Genomic DNA, 20,413 nt, shown 5'->3' on the forward strand with positions numbered 1-20,413 from the left:
TCCAGTGGCGTCTTATCCACAACTTCGCTGCATTTCTGGCAGGTACAGAATGCTTCAAACTGTCTGAATCACTCGTCTCAGAATTCACTTCTCCCAGATTCTTTTTTTATTCTTTTTCCCAGAGCTGAGGACTGAACCCAGGGCCTTGCGCTTGCTAGGCAAGTGCTCTACCACTGAGCTAAATCCCCAACCCCCAGATTCTCATGTTCTATAAAGGAACCAATGCTTTCCACTCTTCATGATGTACTTGGCCTGCCCTGACACCTTAGATCTGGGAAATGATTCCCAGAATCCTCTGGTGACTATAACTTCACCATGCTTACTTTTTGTTGATTTGTTTTTCGAGGCAGGGTTTCTCTGTGTAGCCTTGGCTGTCCTGGAACTCACTTCATTGACCAGGATGGCCTCAAACACATAGAAATCTGCCTGCCTCTACCTCCTGAGTATGCCGGGATTAAATGAGTGCACCACCACCACCCGGCTCATTATGTTTACTTAACCCCATCTTCCTATACAAACAGCTGCAGTGAATTTTGAGTCCCTAGAAGAAAGAATTTTTCTTGCCTATCATTCAGACTGAACCCACTTAACTCATTTATAGGTATCTTCAAAATCAGTTTGGTTCTCATTAAGTGTGTGGAGGTTATTTTCCTAAAGTGTCTGGAGAAGCGGGTTTCTGTTACTCTACCCTGGAAAAAAAGTCAGGAAATAAACAGACCCCCCTAAGAGTCTTACCCACACAATCAAATAACTGCAGAGTGCCTGAGCTTGTTAAAGACAAACCTGAACAGCTGCTGAGGAAGTAGGGCTAAGATTCACTTCCCCCAGATGAAGGGCAAAACCAAGAGTCATTCCTGTGCGGAGTCACTACCCCACACAAAACACAGAAAGTAAACTGCAGCTACTGTTACAAACCACCCATGATATGTCTTCTTTACTGAGTGCTTTTAGATTGGTAACATGCAAAAACATTAAAACATGTCGCTCTATCTTCAGTGTGGGAATCTATGGCAAATCCCACTGGCCGTGTTCTCAATAACCCAGAAGCCTGCTTTTGTAAGGCCACAATGGTGAGCTCATTATCCCTGACACTGATTGGTCTAGTGGCAGCCACGTGACTGACCCCACACAACCAATCAGATAGTAGGGGAGTCTGTCAGCTGCTTTCGGAAAAGATTCTGCCCCTAGAAAGAGAATAATGTAAGTAAAACATTAATTTTCACCTGCCCCCTCCTTTCAACTTAGACACTGACACTGGATGGCAGGTTAGAGCTGAGGCAGCCATCTTGTACCTAAGGAGAAGAGAGCCACAGAGAGTCCACCTTGGATCCCTAACACCACTGAGCCTCTATTCAGCCCCTCAACCAGAGACACGCCATAAAGATGCTGAGACTACACACAGTCTCAATTTAGGAAGCTTCTTTCAGACAACTGCGGGTGTAAACTGGCATCCCCTGGGGTTGTACACTTGACCACTTTACGCTCAGTGAAGCCATAGGCTGGTACCCTATAGGAACCACAAACCTGCAGATCGGAAACTACCCATGAGTGATAATGCATGTTCAGTCAGCATCTATAGTCCTTGCAGGCAAACCCTAAAATAATGTGCAATTAGGGATGGAGGCCAGGTTCTGTACTCATGCTCCCCTAGTGCCTCTAGGAACTTGGCTTGGTGATCTGACCTCTCTCATTTCAGTTTGTGTGAAGTACAGAAACCACTAACATCTTTCATGTTTTTTTTTTTTTTTTTGGACAGGGGCCCTTTCCTCCAGCCCGGGGAGCCCCAGCTTCCGTATCTTTTCTCAGCATCTGTTCAGAGATGATAGAAAACAGGTAGTGGTTGCCCCGTGCTTTTCCCACAAATGACCGATCTGTTGATCACAGCTTCCTCTGCCCTCGGCTCCCTCCACCTTCCCCAGGCTTCGAGGTAAACAATCCTTAGCTCAGCAGGATGCAGACCTTCACAGTGCATACGGTGTCCTTTTCTTGTCAACTTTATAGCTTCTGTTCTTTTCAACGCTCCTCACGGGCTCCTGCTCTGCCTCTCCTCCTCGGTAACCAATCCAACCCAGTTCGGTTGAGCTGACATAATGGGTTCTACTTCAGTGAGCATCTAGACAGCTTTTACAGCCCATCACCCATTTCATTGCCAACTGACTCAACACAGGTGTTTCCCTTAGTAAGCTATTTAAATGGAGTTACTGTATAACTACCTAGGCTGCAGGACTAAAGCATCTGGTGGGTGGGGGTGGGGAGCGAGCGGGTGCATTTTAAGTGGGAGCTGCAGTTCTGCCTTCCAAGGCTTCTGTGGCTCCTGACTGGGGAGGGATTGCAGTATCCCTGGGGCCAGGACCAGGCTAGAGCACGGGAGCAACAAGGACAACCAGGAAGTCATCAACTTAGAACATGGGCTTGTTTTAAGGGTTCCTTGCAATTTCCTTGTAATGCCCATCTTTAGTGAAGTTCCCTGGGCGTGGAAGCGATGCTCGCTGGGCGTAAGTGAATAGAGAAAAACCTCTATCTGCGAGAAAGCACAGGAGCAGCGTGGGGAGGTGCGGCTGCGCTAAATATTTAGCCCAGTTGACTTCAGAATCCTCCATGGTACAGAAACACCTGCGGACCAAGGAAGTGACAGAGAAAGCTTCTGTCACCATGCTTCCTTCCACCCTTAAAAAAACAGGTCATACATTTTTTTTAAAAAATTACATTTTGTTTACTTAGTGTGAGAGAGCACACCCAGTTCTCTCTTTTCACTCTATGGGCACTGGAGATGTGGCCATCGTGCCAGCCCTGGGACTTGCCGTTTTTAAAAGGTGGGCACACAATGACCTAGACAACAGGCAACATCTCCCATCACCTTCCTAGCCAGACATGGCCAGTGCTGAGTTCACCCATGGGATGTCATCAGTGGTTGCCAGCACATGTTTAATGGTCTATTCTGAGGGAAGGAGAGAGAGCCTGAGAAGCTCCAACTTGTGAGACTTGCCAGTTCCCATGATAAAGATACTGGCTCCCTGGCAGACGGCAAGCCTTCAGCTGAGGCTGCTAAATTTGGAGCTGGCAAGAGATATAGCTCTCCCATGTTGGCACCCCTGGCTCTAGCTCATCACTAGGTACAATGAAGAAATTTGTATGGCTTCTTGAGAACCATACATAAGGGCCATAAGGAAGAAGGCAAGCACCATGGGATGGTACATGCCCTTCTCCCATTCTTCCTCTCTTCTGACAGGAATGAAGACATGATGGGTTGTATTATTGAAGGTTTTTGCTCCTTTTGGAGGGGGACCACCACCCAGCTACCAAATAAATCACACATGGAGGCTTATTCTTAATTATGAATGCCCGGCCTTAGCTTGGCTTAAGTTTCTTGCCAGTTTTTCCTTAACTTATCCCATCTACCTTTTGCCTCTGGGCTTTTCCCGTTCTCTTACTTCTGTAACTCTTACTCTTCTTCCTTGGCTTCCTGTGTGGCTGGGCCCCTGGAGTCCTCCTCCCCTGGCTGCTAGATCTCTTTCCTCCCAGATTACTCCTTCTATATATTCCCTCTGCCTGAAAGCCCTGCCTATCCTTTCTCCTGCCTTGTTATTGCCCATTCAGTTCTTTTTTAAGCCATCAGGTGTTTTACATAGGCATAGTAACACAACTTCTTCACCAAGTTAAACAAATGCAACATAAACAAAAGTAACATGCCTTAAAATATTATTCCCCCAACAGGGTTGAACTCCAACTTTCATTTTGGACCCTAAGGAAGAAGCCATGTACTGAGGAACAGTAGCATCCAACACAAAGAAGCCTTGGCCCTGGTGACCACAGAATTACTGGGATATCCCTGAAGACTTCATGCATGTAAAAATCCATGAGCTAGATGAAAGTGTCCAACTTATAACCAATATTTGACATTTTCCCCTTCACAGGGGAATTGACCAAAGCGTCAGGTACTCTTGATGAAGTTATCTGAACCAAACTAATGTAGTCTTAAAACATTTACACTTGAAACAGCAACAAAAATGCAATTTTTTTTTTCTGAAAATGAGAAAGGATAAAATGAAGGGAAAAGGTTCAAGGGTGAATTAGCCATAGCCTGATGGAAGTGGAAGCATTGGTAGCAATGAAGAGGAAACAGAGGGGACAGCCAGACCAAGTCATAAAGAGAGAACAGACACATGGCTGAAGACCTCTCTTTGCCTGAGGATATCCTAGGAAAGCAGCTGAACCAGTCTAGTAGTGACGTCAAAAGGAGACAAGAATGGAATTTCTACTCACAGACTCGAATATTACAGTTTGCGTTTACAGAACTGTTTTCAGATCCCTGCTGGAAACCCTTACAGGGTCAGTTCTTGCTCTCTGCACAGACATCCAGGCACTGGAGCTGCAGCTAATTCTGTTCTCATCCTAGCTCTGCCATCTCCCAGCTGTCTGTCTGTCTGGCCTTACTTTTACCTCTTGGAAAATTAGAGGAAAAAGTTGACCTACAGCATGTAAGTCAACCATCTTCACAAATTAAAACTCTACAAGTGAAAGTTGTATAAAATGTGAGGGGGAGGTGTGTGTGTGTGTGTGTGTGTGTGTGTGTGTGTGTGTGTGTGTGTGTGCTTGCTATGTGCTGGGTAGTGGTGATACATGCCTTTAATTCCAGTGCTCAGGAGGCAGAGACAGGCAGATCTGTGACTTGAGGTCAGCCTGGTATACAGAGTAAGCTCCAGGACAGGCCGGGTTACACAGAGAAACCCCATCTCCAAAACCAAACAAAAACAACAAAACCCACCAATCTCTTGATATGCAACCAAAGTTGAAACTGATCAGTAGGTGGCATAGTTTTGAATTACAAATTATAACAAATGGCAATAAATCAACATGCCATATATATTCCACATTTCAATAATCTGTGTCTTCCACAGACCTGACAGATCTCAATAAAATATAACACACCCACCCATCTCTGTGCTATAAATTCTATCTCCACATTCACTTCACTGTCCACTATACTTTCTACATTCCTCATATAGCACCACTATACTTTTGGACAAGAAGGAATTCTACCATTTTCCTTCTTAAGTATAGGTTTGATCTCCACAGATCATCTCCATTCTTATACTGCCCCATAATCCAAATTCTAAATTGTATCTTCAAACTTTTTGATATAAGCCCCACTTTGTAAAAGTAAGCCTACCTACCAAGACATCCAACTTTGGCAATGAGGTTTCTATGGATTATCTTGGGAAGAAAATTTTCTACACAATAAACTACATTTATAGATAGAAAACATATATCTAAGTAAGCTGTCTGCTTTCTTTAAATGTAATTCTCAACAAAAAGGAACAGAACTGTTTCCAAAGTCCAACAGTCAACATTTTAAACAAGAAAAAGAGAAAAGGCTGGGTTGGGGGTTTAGCTCAGTGGTACAGCAATGGCCTAGCAAGCGCAAGGCCCTGGGTTCGGTCCTCAGCTCTGAAAAAAAAAGAGAGAGAGAAAAGGCTATCAGGAACCCTTGGGATATGCACAGAAGGTGTGGGAAACCATCGTGAGTGGAGGCTCTGTACTGGTTATCAGTGCAAGAGAATTCTTCCTTTAGTACAAACAAATTAGAGATGATGAATATGGATTAAAAATACCATGGGTGGGATCTCCTGTTGCTCATCATTAAAACACTCTGAAAACTCCAGCCAGTGCTGCAACTTCTATATTAATTTCAGAGTTTGTTTATTTCCATTGGAATAAGATCAGAAATAACTACTGGAGTTTTAGCAACACACACACACACACACACACACACACACACACACACACACACAGTAGAATGGTCCAGATTATATGCACTTTGCATTTCTTGAGGCAAATACTTTGAGTTTCTTTAAATAAAGCTGAAAGTCAGTGAGAAGGAAATAAACTCACTTGTCAGGCTCATCAAAAACATCACAACTCTTCAGTTTTGAAAGAACAACTCGAAAATATTCCCCTAGAAAACAAATAAGGTATTATGAATAGATGGATAATCAGACCTTCTTAAGAGTCAATGAGTCATCCAGTTCCCTGACTCCTAAATTCTTTCTAAGCACTATCGCAACATTGGAGATGACCAGTGAAAAATTGACAACTTACCTACAGCTTGCTCACAATACTCAAAAGGCACACTCAAATTAGTAAATGTTTTACAGTTATCTCCCAAGACTGATGATCAATATAAAAGCATCACAAATAGTAATAAAAATTAGCAGTATCAGATGATTCTGAACCATAAAATAGAACTCAGTAAATTTAAACCAATTAGTCAAAATCTCTCATACACACACACACACACACACACACACACACACACACAGAGAGAGAGAGAGAGAGAGAGAGAGAGAGAGAGAGAGAGAGAGAGAGAGAGAGAATTTCATATATTCCAGGTTAGCCTCCAACTTTCTATGTACCTGAAGATGCCTTAAAACTTCTGATCTCCCTGCCTCCACCTCTTAAGTGCCAGAATTACAGGTACGGGCCACAATACTTGGTTTATGTAATGCACTGTACCAACTAAGCTACATCCTAGCCTTCTGCAAATACACACACACATACATATATGGAAAATTTCAAAGCAGGATCAGCTGAAAAAGTAAAATATTTCAAAATTATCACAGGCACCACTTGGGTTTTTAAGGCCTCCCTAAAATCTACACCTTTAAGCTACATGAGCCCCAAAAGCTCTCAGTGAGCAGCAGGAAGATTGCTGTGTTGTTAAGAGGTGGAATAAATCACTCTCAACTTAACAAAAATAAAAACCTACCGGTAAAATGAAAATATTAAGGATCTAGACCTTGCTGATGAAATAAATAAGGGGGGAAATGAGATTGGGAAAGTCTCAGTTAGTAAAGCGATTGCTTGCAAGTATGTGACCCTAGGTCAATCCCTGAAACGCACAGAAATAACATGGTAGTCTGTGCTTGCAAACATAGCAAAGGGGAGTCTGTGAAAGAAGGAGATACAGATCCCTGGGCTCACTGGCTTGTCCACTCTAGTCTACTTGGTACATTCCAGGCCAGTGAAAGACCCTACCTCAAAAAAAAAAAAAAAAAAAACGAACAACATCTGAGGTTGTCTTTGACCTTCGCATGTTCACATGTGTATGCACATGTGTCTACCCAGGCACACATGAACACACACACATACACACACAAGGTGAAATAAAGGGACAGGGAAGAAGTTACCCTTCAAGGTTATCCTGCTAATTCCAAACTGGAATAAAGTTAGGGCATGTGAGCCCTGCTAAGACCCACTGTGACAGACATTTTCCCCAGTACCACCACCAGAACACAACAAAACAAAACAAAACAAAACAAACAAAAAAACCCCTACTACTTTTGACTCTACACTCCCTCCTAAAGAGTATTTATGTTTAAAACTTTGATTTTTTTTTTTTTTGATCCTGTCCCCAAATCATATCTCCTGGGAACCCTTAGGGAACAAAAACATGTGGCTCTCAACAAACATCACTCAAATTGAAAAACAGGATAAGAACAGCATGACTGACCTGATGCCTTTATCCCATAGGGCAGAGCAAAGTTATTGGTACCGTAAGCGGAAGCAATCTTTGCGAAATCGGATGCACACAGAAATGGGTAAAACTGAGGAAACCTGGGAGGAAATAACAAAGCATGACTTGTCAAATGTCTGCTGTGTTCTGAGACATCTACGATCACAACTGAAACTTACGGCTGGGGGGTGGCTCAGGTGGTACAAATATTTTTAAAATAATTTAAGACAATACTTAAATGTTAGCGCTATGCCATTTTCAGGTGCAGGAACCAAAATTATGTTACAGTATAAGCAAAATCACACTCTAAGTGACAACGTGATGGGCAGGAAGTTATGTTGGTACTGATGCTAAGCTCTTCCAAAATTTAAAAGTGCCATATGCACAAACTGTACCAACTTTAAAAACAAAGATATACTGAAAGTTAAATGTAGCTAGAGAATTCAACTCTGCCCTAATGTCATTAAGTTAAGCTTTACTCAAGAACAAAAATTGTGGACATCTGTCTGCTTGCCACATGCTCGGATTTCAAGATGTGCAGGTGACTCCCACACCTCTCCTTGGAATGTCTGATAAAGACAGGAAGAGCGTAGAGCACAGTTGTTAGTCAACACCTATTTAAGAAGTACATGAATGAATTTTAACTCCAAATCAATTTTAAAGGGCCATTATAAAGTAGGGAAAGTGCTTATGTGTGTTATTAAAGAGAGGGAAAAAGTCTCAAAGTAATAAGATATTTTCTCCCACCAGAAAGACTGGAAGTTACAGGGCAGGAGCTGCCAAGCTCTACTTGGCAGACCCCACACAGACACTATCTTACTCCATCAGCTTTGTGCTAACATTTAAAAGTGCAGGTGGAAACCAGAGTGAGGCCAGGATTTCCCAATGCTGCATGACAAATGGAAATAGCAATGGCCTGAGAGTGACCTGCCTTCAACTTCATCCTGGTCCTGAGAGCTGCATTACAAACGGACATTAAAGGAAACAGGTAAGAGGCTTGCATTCCCTGACCAAATATAGGTCTGAGCTCCGGCACTGGTAGTGACAGCATCCTTAAGGGCCAGCCACCCTGCAAAAGTTGTCTCTAAATCAGTGTTGATCCCCAAGTCCAGGACCTACACTGGAAAGGGGGAAGTACCAGGACACCAGTTCAAGCTTGGAGGAGATGACTCAAGATCCTCCCTGTCGTCTTGGAGAACCCAAGGCTGAGAATGAAGCTCCAGCAGGGGCTGCCTCTCTTCTTCAGAGCTGGTCAGGGTGATTGACAGTAATGGTGACTAGTAACTAGCATACGTTTCTAGTCAAACTTCTATTCATTACTGACATTTACTTTCCAAATGAAATAATTATTTGACACAATATATCAGGCATATTAAGAGCCTCAATAAGTATTATTTTTACCTGTTATAAGTATGATAGTCACATTAAAATGCATTTTATCACAATGCAGCTCTGCAATTGGGACTGGTACAAAAGCCTGCTGTATGGTAAGTACGGGCAGCTGAAGCCCCTGCTTGGGGAGGGAACCACCAGCCCACAGATGACCAATTTGCAATCGACATAGAGGTCTGGTTCCGAGGGCAGGAGTCCACACAACCGGGGTTCGCAAGCAGAACTTCCTCATGCTGCCTGGCTTTCATCCATCTCAGAAAATGGCATGCTCAAGGGAGCATCCTTGGAAAATACTGTACAAGTGACAAACACAGACCTCCATGTCCCTTTAACTGCAGTCTTAGATGCTCACTTAGCAGTCTTGAACGAATACCATAACCTTGGGGGGGGGGTCTAAAAAATGTGTTATAGAGTTAAATACGCCTAAAGGAGTTTGTCGCTGCTTTTGCTATCTATCAAAGTGGCAGAGCACACAGGGAGAAGACATATCTGTAGATGGAAGAATAAACTAAAATTTCTGGCAGCCACAATGGTCGCTCACCATTCACATTATACATAGATCAATCATTTGCATTTTACATGTGAAAGTGAGGGGTAATTTTTAATAAAAAATAATTCTACATCTGCTCCCGTCAGTAGCTGGATGAAGCCTCTCTGAGAGGGGGAGGGGGGAGAAACTAAGGCACAGCTCTGTTTTTCTAATCAAACCCAAATAGGCCTCTCCAGTCTCACCTGAGTTAAGCGAATACCAGCTCCAGTATCTTTCCTTAAACTACTCAGAGCTCTGGCTGGATGCACAGCGGCAGGCTATTCAGGTTCCTTACACACGTCCTTACACACGCAGTGTCTACCAAGTACCAAGGTTTGCACGGAAGGACCAACAGTGTTAAAAAAAAATGACCACAACCACATTCTGCAAATGTTGCACAGCGGTCGTTCTTTGGTCTATTTTTACCTCAGCAGAGATGCGAAAGCTGGTGCTTTTGAACACGGCTTGATAGTTTTACTCTTCATATCCACCAGTGGTACCCTAGGAGAAAGAAATAGTGGACATAAGAAGCCAGAGCGAGGAATCCTGCCCAAAAAGGAATGTGTACAGTACACAAGGAACCCACTGGGCTCCACTGCTGACCGGTCTTGGAGGCAGAGGACAAAGACAGACAGACACACAGACACACAGACACACACACACAGCCCTGACATTTGGAAAGGCCATGGTCACCTAAGGAACTGGGGGGAGCAGTGATTCCCAGGAACCTCTGGGAAGGGTGTCCACACTGTGGAAGCCAAAATCACACTTTAGTTTTAGAAGCCCTCAAAGGCATTCGAAGCCATACCGACCAAGTGCACATGGCTTGCATCCCCAAGTCCTAGGTGGGACCGCATAGTGACGGCACCTAGTGCAAACATCCGACGGAGCAGCTGAACAGACCCCTGCCTTGGGGGGGGGTGGTCGTCACAAGACACACCACTGAGAGCTGTATCTCACTGTCCTCAGTTCTTGGCTCAGGTGGTTCCTAAACGGAGGGTCTTGTGAACACAACAAGAAAGGAAATGGAGGGGGAGGGGGAGCAGTGGGAGGAAACAGCCAGGAGAGAAACGCAGCTTCACTTCACTCGTTGGTGATGGTTTATATGAAGAACCGGTGCTTTAAAAATTAAGTGACTGGCCGGCCCGGTGGTGACGCCCGCCTTTAATCCCAGCACTTGGGAGGCAGAGGCAGGCGGATCTCTGTAAGTTTGAGGCCAGCCTGGGCTACAACGCGAGTTCCAGGACAGGCTCCAAAGCTACACAGAGAAACCCTGTCTCAAAAAAACAAAAACAAAAAAATAATAAATAAATAAATAAAGTGACTGAATGAGAAAAAGAAAAGGTAATAACAATCAGTATTTTTCTATCATCAATAGTACTCAATCTGAATAGACTACCTTCTTTTCCAGCTGTATACAATAAGCCCAGTCCTCTTTTCCAGCTGTGTGCAATAACTTGGCCTCTCATTTCAACTGTCCATACTAAACACAGCGAGTTTCCCGGGTTCTAGGCTTCTCTAGCAGGCAGCCCAGACCATCCACCAATCCCAGATTTTCTACCCATATGTCCATCTGTCTGTCTTGTCTTTATTCCCTCGCTGCCCCAGTCAGGTTCATCCCTAAAGGCTATGCAAGGACTTGGTACCCAGCTCCCCTTAAAGAGTTTTAAAGGAAGCAAGAGCATGGTGCACACTCACATTATCTGTGACCTCCATGTACTGTCAATGAGTAATGTTAGCTTAGTTTGAACCCTCTTCAAATTCTGGTGACAAAAGACGGCAGTGAATTCAAAATATTTTTATTATCTTCTTTATCATTTCCTTTGTGATAAACAGGAAGTTAAGATGGTAGATAATCTAATCTTATGAGATTTGGAATTAACTAAGAGACATGCCTTTGGGTGGGTCTTGAGGGCATTTCTAGTAATAATTAATTAGGAAAAGACCCTAGCCCAGAGTGAATGGCACCTTTTGGTAGGTAGCCCAGACAGAAAAAGTTCAGAGGAAAATACAATGTAGCTTGCCTACCTCTTTTGCTTATGAGTACGTCTGTCCTTCACTGATAAAAACTCCAATTTCTTCTGTCTTCTGACAGTATATGGAGGTCACAGATAACGTGAGTGTGCACCATAGTGAACTAAAACCCAACAATTTTAAAGGAATCCTCCAGGTCTTCATCACAAGATTGGGACTGCTGAAGCAAAAGCCTTTTAAGATGAACCACCACTGTGACCTGAGCCTCTCTCCAGGGTTCAGACAGCCACTGTTGGACTATCCAGCCCCTATCATGGAAGCCATTCTAATAAACCCCCTTTTATAATATATTTACATTCTATGAGGTCTATTCTTCTAGAGAACCCTGCCTACTACAAATAGTAGCATAGCAACCTTTTTGCTTTTTCTTCATTTCTTTTATTATTAGAAGGTGGCAGATATGAAGGGAGAGGCTCCTGTGGGATGATCTTCATTGAATGAGATTTCAAAGCTCTCTGGCCCAGAATTTAGGTCCAAAGGCTAAAGCTGTATGTCCAAACCACTGGACTAGTGTTAGGTTTTCTTCCAGTAGCATTTGCCCAACTTTCTTCCATGAAAAGCACTACAATAATCTTTCAGTGATGAGATGGAAGAGCAGAAACGGAAACATAGGATTCTTATTCATCGAGCTAGAAACAACCTAAGGTCTTCTGTTGAAAAACTGACAAAATATTGCCTAAGATGGGAAGTTATGTTCTGATATATTTGGATTTAATTGTGTACTGACATCCATTTAGGATTTAAAGGACACCAAAATTTTATTTGCAGCCAAAGGACTGAAATGGGAAGTGTGAAAAACACACTTAATACATTTTCTATGCAGTAAAATTAATGCCTTAAAGCTTTAGAAGTGTTTTATGTAAAAGCTATTTTGAAAGACATATTGTGTTTTTAAACAAAAGGAACTGACTGTGGTATGTGGCTGTTAGTAGTAACAACCTAAAACTCGACTGATGCTGAGTCCAAGAACCACTTCATTAATTTAAGAAAATGAGTTATTGTATAAATATACAATGTTATATCCTGAAAACAGTCAATACTATTGCTTTACTGGAGAGTCAACAAGAAATGGATTGAGGCTTAGAGGCAGAGAGCTCATACTGCTCTTGAAGAGGACCTCAGGTCAGTCCCCAGCACACATGTTGGATGACTCATGACCACCTGTAACTTAAGCTACAGGGGATCCAACACTGTCTTTTGGCCTCTACAGGTATCCACACACACATGCAAATAATCACACAGAAATACACACACACTTTAAAATAAAATAAATACCTTTTAAAGAAATAGGGCTATCCAAAAGGGTTTTTTTCTTCAATTAAAAAATCTCTCTGTGTGTCTCTGTGTCTCTCTGTCAGTATGTCAACTTCTCAGAAAATTGGGAATTAATCTACCTCAAGATCCAATGATACCACTCTTGGGCATATACCCAAGGAATGCTCAATCATACCATAAGAACACTTGCTCAACTATGTTCATAGCAGCATTATTTGTAATAGCCAGAACCTGGAAACAACTTAGATGCCCTTCAACTCAAAAATGGATAAAGAAAATGTGGTACATATACACAATGGAGTACTACTCAGCAGTAAAATCAATGACATCATGAAATTTGCAAGCAAATGGATAGAAATAGAAAATATCATCCTAAGTGAGGTAACCCAGACTCAGAAAGGCAAACATGGTATGTATAGTAGATGTAAAGCCAAAGCTAATCGGACTACAACCCAGAACTCCAGAGAAGCTAAAAAACAAGGAGGGCCCTAGGAGGAATAAATGGATCATCTTGGGAAGGGGAAACAGGAGATCTCCATGAGTAAACTGGGGATAAGGGGGGGGGCAATAAATGGGAGGGGATGGGAGATGGAAACATGAGGGAACAGGATGGTCGAGTTGGGGAGGGATGGAGAACAATGAAAGAGATATCTTGATAGAGGGAGACATAGGGTAAGGGAGAAACCTGGTGCTAGGGAAATTTCCAGGAATCCACAAGGATGACACCAGATTAGACTACTAGCAATAGTGAAGAGGGTGCCTAAACTGACCAACCTTGATAATCAGATTGGTAAATACCCTAATTGTCATCATAGAGCCTTCATCCAGTAACTGATGGAAGCAGATGCAGAGATCCACAGGCAAGCACCAGGCCGAGCTCCAGGAGGGAAGAGAGATTATATGAGCCAAAGGGGGAGGGAGGGCAAGATCATAATGAGAAATCTACAGCGACAACTGAACCAAGCTTGTAGGAACTCACGAACTTTAGACCAATAGCTGTGGAACCTGCATGGGACCAGACTAGACCCTCTGCATACAGGAACAGTTGTGTAGCTGGGTCTGTTTGAGGGGCCCCTGGCAGTGTGATCAGGATCTATCCCTGGTGCATGAGCTGGTTTTCTGGATCCCATTGCCTATGGTGGGGACACCTTGCTCACCCATGATGCAGGGGGGAGGGGCTTGGTTCTGCCTCAACTGAATGTACCAGCCTTTGCTGTTCCCCCATGGGAAGACTTACCCTTTCAGAGAAAGGGATGAGGGGTGGGCCGGGGTGGGGAAAGGCTAGAGTTGGGGGAACAGGAGGAGAGATGAGAGTGGGATCTGTGGTTGATATGTAAAATGAATTTTTTTTTAATTTTTTAATTATAAAAATTTAAAAAAATCTTTGTGTCTCTCTGTTTCACTGTCTCTGTCTCTCTGTGTCTCTGTGTGTCTGTCTCTCTCTTTGCGTGTGGGTGTGTCTGTATGTGTGTGTGTGTATGTATGTATGTGTGTGTGAGTGTGTATATGTGTGTGTATATGTATGTGTGTGAGTGTGTATATGTGTGTGTGTGTGTGTGTGTGATGTTTTTGTCCTGCTGCCCACTTTCCCCTTGACTCTTGAGACAAAGTCCCCCGTTAGCCCTGGAGCTGAGCTGATTTTGGCCGGCCGGCCTTCACCAGCACTCATCCTGTTTCCAACCCATCCCTCCTCCCCAGTGTTGGGATTACACATGGGTTCCAGCAATCTACACCCAGGTCCTCATACATGTGCACCAAGCACATGACCCTCTGAACCATCTCCTCAGACCGACTCAACAGTTTGCAATGGTTGGAGAAACAATCTACAGCCTAGGAAACCAGAAAATAGAGTAAAATCCCAGTGTACCGTGAAAAGCTAGACAAGCTCCAACATGTTACAATAGTGAATACAATACCGTAATACAACACAACAAAATAACTCTGGAAGATTCTTTAGATAAATAAGCGGAAGACTAGTTTGAAAGTCGTGGGAAGTAAGAAAACTGAAACTTACCAATAGCCATTCGTTCCCCACAGGATACAGTGTAGCACATAATAGAGGAAGACGGAACTCAAGAAGATGGCCACGAGGTACCCTCTCATGGCTGGCCTGCCTGAAACAGGGTCCAAAGACAGAGGGGATGATTAGACAGAGGGTTTTCCACAATGGTTCAAAGACATGAATTAGTAAATAAATCTATGAAGAGAGAAGGGAAAATGACATGGGTCTGTAACATTGAATTTGCTCACTGAATGTACAGAAAGAACACTTATTTCTGATTAGTCTTAGCAGTTTATCAACAGATGATGAGGTTCCCAACAACCAGTTCTGTGGTGTCAAAGCTAGGGGCTTCCCTGGAACTTTCTCATGTGAGGTAAAAAAGTAAAAATTCTTCAAAAAGAGAATTTATTTATCTCCACACCCAAAACCTTTTTTCAAAAACACTAAAGAATATCCTCTTTTTTTTTTTTTTTTTTTTTTTTGATTCTTCCCAATAAAAAGTGAGTATGTGCTTCAAGATGTGAATATTCATTTCACTCCTTTGGGGCCAGAAGTGACATCAAATATTATGCATCATAGTTTCAGTGCCCCTTTTCTCAGTTTGAAAAACAGGGGGAAAAAAAACTATGAAAACATTTCAACTTTTAGACGTTAGCATTTGACTTTTCAACATCACAGCATAGGTATGTTCAGCTTTGTTTTGCATTAATGTATTCCTCACTGTACCTTTATAGACAGATACAATGTAGATGACAACCTTCTCTGGAATGTAAACACACACACACACACACACACACACATCACTTTATGGAATGTAAAGTATAAGTAGTGGTTCTCAACCTGTGTGGGGGGGGGAGGGGAATGTCACATACCAGATATCCTGCATATCTGTTATTTACATTACAATTCTTAACAGTTGCAACATTACAGTTAAGAAGTAGCAATGAAATAATGAGGAACTGTATTCAAGGGGGGCAGCCTCAGGAAGGTTGAGAACCACTGGAAACATTTGAAGTATGTTGCTTGGTACCCCTGTCCTTTGCTTCAAAATCAGTCCCGAAAAACTCCTACTTTACTATGTGACGAAATGCAGAAGGCACACTTTTTATTTGTGCATCTGACGGGAAGTGGGTAAATGATCGCTTTGCCTCCCTTTGCCTCCCTTATCGAGGTCCCGGATGATCTAAACAATTGCACTTATCATTCCTTTCTTTCTTCTTATCCATATCTAGTAACCTCAATCCAGGTACCTGAGTATACAAAGTGAGGGCAGGCTGGAGCCGTTTCCAATTCCTTCTAAACGAAAAGCTTTGTTTGTTTGTTTCTTTAAGTTGTGTGTGTTTGTGTGTGCACATACACGTCACACACATGTATGACTGCATGCACGTGGAGTCCAGAGCACAACCTTAAGTACCATTCCTCATCAGTTGCTGCCTCTTTTCTTTTCTTTTCTTTTCTTTTTTTTTTTTTTTTTTTTTTGGCAACTGGTGAGACAACTCCAGGGCCTTTCCAGTCCCTGCCTCCCCAGCACCAGGATTCCAAATGTCTGCTACCATGCCTAGCTTTTTCATGTGGCTCCCGAGGAGGGAATTCATGTCCACACGCTTGTATTGCAAGCCCTCTCTACTGACTGAGCTGTCCTTGGATCCCCTGGCTAGAAATCTTCAGCCACTTTTTGTCTTTGCAACTGGAACACACTAAACACAACTCAAGTGTGTTATTTGATCTGTTTGTTTTTATAACAGGGGGTCATCTCAAGTCTGACAATTGCCCTGGACTTCTTACGGCTGATACTCACTGGTGCTGTGCTAATAATGCAGGAGATCGGCTAAGCAGGCCTAAACTGAATGACTCCCTGGTCTGGCCTGGCCGAGCTTGCTTGTCACCTCTGACGGTCAGCTACTGCTCTGTGCAGCCGCCACTCCCCCGTAATTTAGAATAAATTAGTGCCAAGTGATGGGAGAAAGCAAATAAATGAGGGAGGTAAGTGCATAAACTTTAGTCCGCACATACTTGTAACTGAGTTCATGTAACTCCTGGGAAATGACATGATCCACAGTCCAACTCCACCTGAGGCCTCGGGCCTTAGGTCAATCGGTTTGTTTGTAGCTCGAGTGCTCATACCTGTCTTATAAGCAAAAGCACACCCTCATTTTCAACAGGTTGTCACACTGGCCTGGGAAGCAACTGACCATAGTCCAGTGTTATCACAAAAAACCTTACCTGAGTGTTCACAATGAGGATTTAAATTTCTACTCAGAATAACATACTTCATGTAAATATCTAGTAAAGATAACTTACTAGTATCAGCAAAATTTTAAAAATATAGTTACAAATAATGGTCTAGAAAAGATGTCAGTATTTAGCATTCAGTCTGCTTATCTATCTCTAAAATATACTGGGGGTTGGGGTAATTTTATAAAGCATGGCATTATGGGTCTTATTATTGTCTTGTTTTTCACTCACTAATATGTGGTTTAACTGAAAACAAAGAAGTATAAGAAATCGTGGTGATATTTTATTTGTGCACCCCAATAAAACTTATCTGGAGAGCAGAGGAAAAAGCCAGCCACTATAGTAAACATAGAAGTCAGGCAATCATAGCACATGCCTTTAATCCTATCACTAAGGAGGCAGAGATCCATCTGGATTTCTGTAAGTTCAAGGCCACACTGGGCTACATGAGAGAAACAGAGCCAGGCAGTGGAGACACAGGCCTTTAATCCCAGGAAGTAATGAGGCAGGACACAGAAAGGCATTCAAGGCATGAGGAAACAGGAACACTCTCTCTTGGGCTGAAGGTTCCCTAGGCTTCTTTTTGCTTCTCTGATCTCTCAGTTTTCACCCCAATATCTGGTGAAAAATAAGACCATTTAGCAATTTGTCTTACAAGAAAACGTTCTTTTTTTTTCTTCAAAAGGTAAAATAAAGCCGGGGCAGTGGTGGTACATGCCTTTAATCCCAGCACTCAGGAAGCAGAGGCATGCCTCTTTGAGTTCGAGGCCAGCCTGGTCTACAAAGAGAGTTCCAAGACAGACTCCAAAGCTGCACAGAGAAATCCTGTCTCAAAAAACAATAAATAAATAAATAAATAAATAAATAAATAAATAAATAAATAAATAAAATAAACCTGCTTTTGAAGAGGTGTTATACACAGCACCTGGGGGGAAAAAATGAGGGAGCTCAGGCACTTTCTAGAATTTCATGGCCAACTGAAAGCTTTGATATTCAAGAGTCAGAGCAGACCAGGGCCAACCAGGATATCCTGGTGATAAACATGTATGGTCCCTCTGACTATTCACAGGAAAAAGCTTCCACAAATAGACCAGTTCTTTCATTTTAACCCTATAAGTGGAAGGACTGTGTTGCTTTGAGCAAGAGAATTCAAAGGAAAAACAGCCAGGATTTCACAGAGGATGTGCGGCTCTGAAAAGCCTTAAGGGTCTAGAACGCGGCTTCGCTAACAAGCAAGCACATTTTAAGATCCTGACACGAAACACGAAGGGTAGATCAAGCTCATCCACTGTCTCACTTATCCAGAGGGCCTGATCCAGTTCCATGGAGACTCCTCAGCTATTGGTTCACAGCTCATGGGCTTCCACTAGTTTGGCTATTTGTCCCTGTGCTTTTTCCAATCATGGTCTCAATATTTCTTGCTCATAGAATCAATCCCTCCTCTCTCTCACCGATTGGACTCCTGGAGGGGAGACCTTGCCTTGGAGGAGGTGGGAATGGGGGGTGGTTTAGGGGGGAAGGCTGGGGGGTGGGAGGAGGGAGGACAGGGGAATCCGTGGCTGATATGTAAAATTAATTATAAAACAAAATAATTAAAAAAAACCCACGAAGGGTAGCTGACTTTGGAGTGCAGGTGCCCTTCGAACGAGGTGCCACAAAACTGTCACTGCTTTAACATGTGGGCTGGGGCCCGTGAGGAAGTCAGAACTCACACACAGAGGGCAAAAGGTGATCGTTTCTCAGTGCATAAATGATTTTCAAGTGCCAAATTAAGCCCAGAAATGGCAACAGTCTCGGCTGGGGAAAAAGTTCATTCTGTACTCAATTGCCATGCAAGCAGTAGGACCTGAGTTAAGACCACCAAAAAAAGCTCCATGTGGATGTGTTTTGTGTTACCCCAGCACTGTGTAGAGTTGGTGGGGAACACACAGATCCCTGGGGCTCACTGACGAGCCAGAACAGCCACACAGATGAACTCCAGGTTCCGTGAAAGACCTGACCTCAAAAAAAAAGGAGAAAAGCAATTGGGAAAGATGTTGACCTCTGGCCTACATACACATAGGATTAAGTACCCCCCCCCCCCACTCCCCCACACACCTTTTTTTTTTTTTTTTTTAAGACAAGGGCTTTCCCTTCTCTTCAATAGCAAAAGAATGTACTGTTTATATTGAGCTTCTAAGATCACAAAGAGCCTGTATGGCTAGCATTTCCTGAAAGGGTCACAATAAGCTTGCTAAGTGGATGTGTGGGTATGATTCTCCAGATGACTGAAGAAAAAAAAAAAGGAGTTGCCTCCCATCACACAATTTAAGAGACTAGAAAGAGAGTTTGCTCTGTCCCTTAGAGATCTATTCCTGGATCATCCTTGTAGGATAAAAGGGCCAGTGAAAGAAACCCACCCTGGCCCTAAAACTAGAGCCAAAAGGCTAAAAAGGGCCAGTGAGCCCAGCAGTGATGGTGCACACCTTTAATCCCAGCACTCGGGAGGCAGAGCCAGACAGATCTCTGTGAGTTCAAGGCCAGCAGCCTGGTCTACAGAGCGAGATCCAGGACAGGTACCAAAACTACAAAAAAAAAAAAAAAAAAAAAAACCTGTCTCGGACCAAAGGAGAAAAAAAAAAAAAAGGCCACTGAAAGAAACACACTTTGTCCCTGAAACCAGAGCCAAATCTGCCCCTGATCAACTGAACACGAAACCAATCAATCCCTGAGCAGGCAAACCAACTAGTCCCTGAGCAGGAAATCTAGCTAGACAATCTGAGCTTGTCCAAACTCAAGGGGATTGAACCTGACCAATTCCCACCCTGAAAATCTTCTCCCTTGGAAAAACTCTGTCCCTAAGAAGCCCTGTATGGGCCTTGTGCTTGTTCAGTTAGCGGCTGCTTTTTTCACCCTGGCAGAGGCGGCCACCCTCCTGGATGCTTCCCTCCCAATAAATCTCTTGAATGAGGTTTGGGTGAGACCTTCTTTTGCTGGAGCTGAGCCTGGGCAGAGCAGAGCGGAGCGGAGCCTGAGCACTTTGCTGGGGAAACATTCCCCTTGCAGAGCAGAGGAGCAGAATTGTTACACTCCCAGGAAACCTGAGCAGAACTGTAACAACCTTGCTGGGGAAACCCTCCCCTGCTGGGGCAGAGTTGTTACGTTGGGGAAACCTTCACCTGGAACAGGGCTGTAAATTGCTCCGCTTACAATGACTTGTGGTATTCCTTGGCTCCCGATTGCCAGGATCCCTTTCTATCTGAGCTGCAATGCTTACAATCCTATGTGGTGATATTCTGTGTGCTCTAACAAATAAAGCTTGCCTGGAGATCAGTGTGGAGCTAGCCACTAGAGGCCAGACAGTGGTGGCACACACCTTTAATCCCAGCATTTGGGATCTCAGGCCTCTGATTCCGGTACTTGGGAGGCACATGCCTTTAATTCCAGCACTTAG

The 20,413-nt window shown here is 43.3% G+C and overlaps 1 protein-coding gene across 9 annotated transcripts in view; it reads right to left on the reverse strand.

Moving 5' to 3' along the window:
- Positions 1-20,413, reverse strand: part of St3gal6 (ST3 beta-galactoside alpha-2,3-sialyltransferase 6) — a 60,477-nt gene that overhangs the window by 10,961 nt on the left and 29,103 nt on the right. For 8 of the 9 annotated variants that reach the window (XM_042259459.2, XM_006996474.4, XM_076549074.1 and 5 more), the window contains 4 exons: positions 14,758-14,857; positions 9,861-9,935; positions 7,511-7,614; positions 5,893-5,956 (listed from right to left, as the gene is read on the reverse strand). In XM_042259459.2, the coding sequence (XP_042115393.1) occupies positions 5,893-5,956; positions 7,511-7,614; positions 9,861-9,935; positions 14,758-14,846 (332 nt within the window). In that variant the 5' untranslated portion in view covers positions 14,847-14,857. The remainder of the gene's footprint in view (positions 1-5,892; positions 5,957-7,510; positions 7,615-9,860; positions 9,936-14,757; positions 14,858-20,413) is intronic. The other variant, XM_015989821.3, reaches the window with a different exon arrangement.

The sequence above is a fragment of the Peromyscus maniculatus genome, chromosome 12, assembly GCF_049852395.1.
Source record: "Peromyscus maniculatus bairdii isolate BWxNUB_F1_BW_parent chromosome 12, HU_Pman_BW_mat_3.1, whole genome shotgun sequence".
In the NCBI taxonomy this organism is placed as follows: domain Eukaryota; kingdom Metazoa; phylum Chordata; class Mammalia; order Rodentia; family Cricetidae; genus Peromyscus; species Peromyscus maniculatus.